Source organism: Elephantulus edwardii, unplaced genomic scaffold, assembly GCF_000299155.1.
Source record: "Elephantulus edwardii isolate Elephantulus edwardi_28Jun2011 unplaced genomic scaffold, EleEdw1.0 scaffold00044, whole genome shotgun sequence".
NCBI lineage: Eukaryota > Metazoa > Chordata > Mammalia > Macroscelidea > Macroscelididae > Elephantulus > Elephantulus edwardii.
This window is the reverse complement of record NW_006399794.1, coordinates 10,843,280-10,845,413: the sequence shown is the minus strand read 5'-3', so window position 1 is coordinate 10,845,413 and position 2,134 is coordinate 10,843,280. Positions and strand designations below refer to the sequence as shown.

The following is a 2,134-nucleotide window of genomic DNA, read 5'->3' as shown; positions in this document are numbered from 1 at the left end:
TCAATGGTACTTGTGAGCCAGAGCTGTGGCAACACCAACCACCAGTTTCTGCCAAGCAGCCTGTACTTCAGGGGTGAACTCCTTGCCAAAATGCGAAGCCATAATGATCACGATCACATTGCCCAGGAGCTATTGGTGAAAAGACAAAATGACAAAGAGGCATGTTGAGTAGAAATTCCTAAAAAGAATTTTTCGGGGGGAAAAAAAAGCTGAATACTCATATCCTTGCTCACATCCTAGCTCAAACTGCTCCATTAAACTCAAGTAAAATAGTATCTATATTCAATATTATTTTAAACTCTCTATTCAACATTATGTCTCCTCATAGTGACATCATTTTCTCTCCACTGTACTATTTTGTTTGCCTCCCTTTCAAATAAAAGATTACCTTCTTCTTATAAATGTAGGATTTCAGGAACACAAGGGCTCCCTGGGGGGAATTTTGTTAAAATCATCAATCAATGCAGAAAAAAAAGTCTCTTTGGATATGATATTGATAAGATATTTAACAAATTTTATAATGTAGGTTATCTTTTTCTTTGAGAAAAAAATTATCATTTTCCTCCATTTTATTGACATACTACAATCTTTTAGATTCACAGAGAATAAAGTTTACCTGTTTTTCCTCAGTATTCTTTAAGATGAATACATCTGATTCTGTTAAAAGTTTTACTTTTTTTTTTTAAAACTGAGGCATCTAACAGCCTTTACTGACTTCACCTCTGAGCCTAATAGGCCATGAGTATGCCAATTCTTTCAACACCACTCAGCTTACTCTTTTAACACCAAACTATTTTAGAGTTTTGTTGGTTTTGGCTTTCTAATCATAGGGTTCTCTATTGTTTTTATTATTATTATTGATTATTATTATTATCCCAAAGTAAAAATAAAAAAGAACAAGTGAACATCTTCTGGACTTACCCGGAAGTTTTCAGGATCCACGTGTAACTTGTCACAGTGCAGTTCACTCAGTTTAGCAAAAGCTCCCTTGAGATTGTCTATGTTCTTAACTGCATCTCCAAAGGAGGTCAGCACTTTCTTCCCATGAGCCTTGACCTTGGGGTTGCCCATGATGGCAGAGGCAGAGGACAAATTGCCAAAAGTGTCAAAAAACCTCTGGGTCCATGGATAGACAACCAGAAGCCTATGAGATAGAATAATAGAAAATGAAAATTAGAAACACTCTGACATAGTAAGGAGACTTCTGGTCAGTTTGCAGACTCAAATTTACCCTTTCTCTTCCCTGGATTAATACCAAACCTACCTTCCCAAGGCCTCACCACCAATCTCTTCTATGTTCACCTTGCCCCACAGATTTGTGATAGCAGCCTTCTCCTCAGCAGTAAAATGCACCATAGTGTACGATTTGGGAGTTTGCTGGAAATCGCAAATGTGCCAGAATCCGGTCTGTGTTGCTGCTGGAAGTTAGGCCCTTTTATTCTTCTCTGCAGACTTCCTAACCCCCTACTGCAACTAGTGCTTCATGGTCATTGGTCAAGCCTGAGCTGTGTGTTTCAGGGGTGGAGTCAGGTCAGGAGAGGGTCAGCAGTGAAAGATGTCCACTAACTTTGTTATAGCGAGCCCTGACTTCTAAGGAATCTTTTTTTGGCTGGCTCTCCTTGATCTTCTTCTTGCCTCCTTTTTATCTCCTTTCTTTTTTCTGCATGCCATGCTCCAGGGAAATACCTATGTCTCTCATTCTTTTTCTAGGAAAGACCCATAAGGAGCACCCATAAGGAAGAGCTAACCTCAAGAAAGGGAAAGAGTTCTACTTAAAGTAGGAATGATAGTTGTATATTAAGGATAGTAACAATAGCAAGAATTATGCCAAGAAAAATATCCAGTTATCTCTAGCTCTCTTGAGAAGTGGAATATAACTTCTGGTTTTTATTATTGCCAGAAATACAATATTCATACATGGATGTTTTTTGAAACTAAATAGGATAGCAAAGAAAGTACAGTGAGATTGAGTCCTTAATCCTAAAATACAGTCCTCAGGACCTATCCCCTAGAAAGGACAAGAAGACAATTTCATCTGGTGCTTTTAAGAAATCCTCTCACTTTCCATTTATGTGTGACATAAGAACATTAGCTATTTGAGGAGAACTTCCCTACACTGTTTTCCTGCTTTAAG

At 38.1% G+C, this 2,134-nt stretch overlaps 1 protein-coding gene across 1 annotated transcript; it reads right to left on the bottom strand.

The window, feature by feature from the left end:
• Nucleotides 1-1,356, bottom strand: LOC102852597 (hemoglobin subunit epsilon-1-like). The gene is made up of 3 exons (XM_006885502.1): nt 1,265-1,356; nt 922-1,144; nt 1-129 (listed from the first exon to the last, which is right to left on the bottom strand). The coding sequence occupies exons 1-3, from the start codon at nt 1,354-1,356 to the stop codon at nt 1-3; spliced, it is 444 nt and encodes a 147-aa protein (XP_006885564.1).
• Between the last annotated feature and the right edge of the window lie 778 nt (nt 1,357-2,134).

Bases quoted from the DNA above. Each gene is read 5' to 3' on its own strand.
- LOC102852597 (XM_006885502.1), bottom strand. From the start codon at position 1,356: ATGGTGCATTTTACTGCTGAGGAGAAGGCTGCTATCACAAATCTGTGG. The intron at 1,145-1,264 runs GTAGGTTTGGTA...TCTATCTCATAG, and splicing joins GGTGGTGAGGCCTTGGGAAG to GCTTCTGGTTGTCTATCCAT. The intron at 130-921 runs GTAAGTCCAGAA...TTTCACCAATAG, and splicing joins TGGATCCTGAAAACTTCCGG to CTCCTGGGCAATGTGATCGT.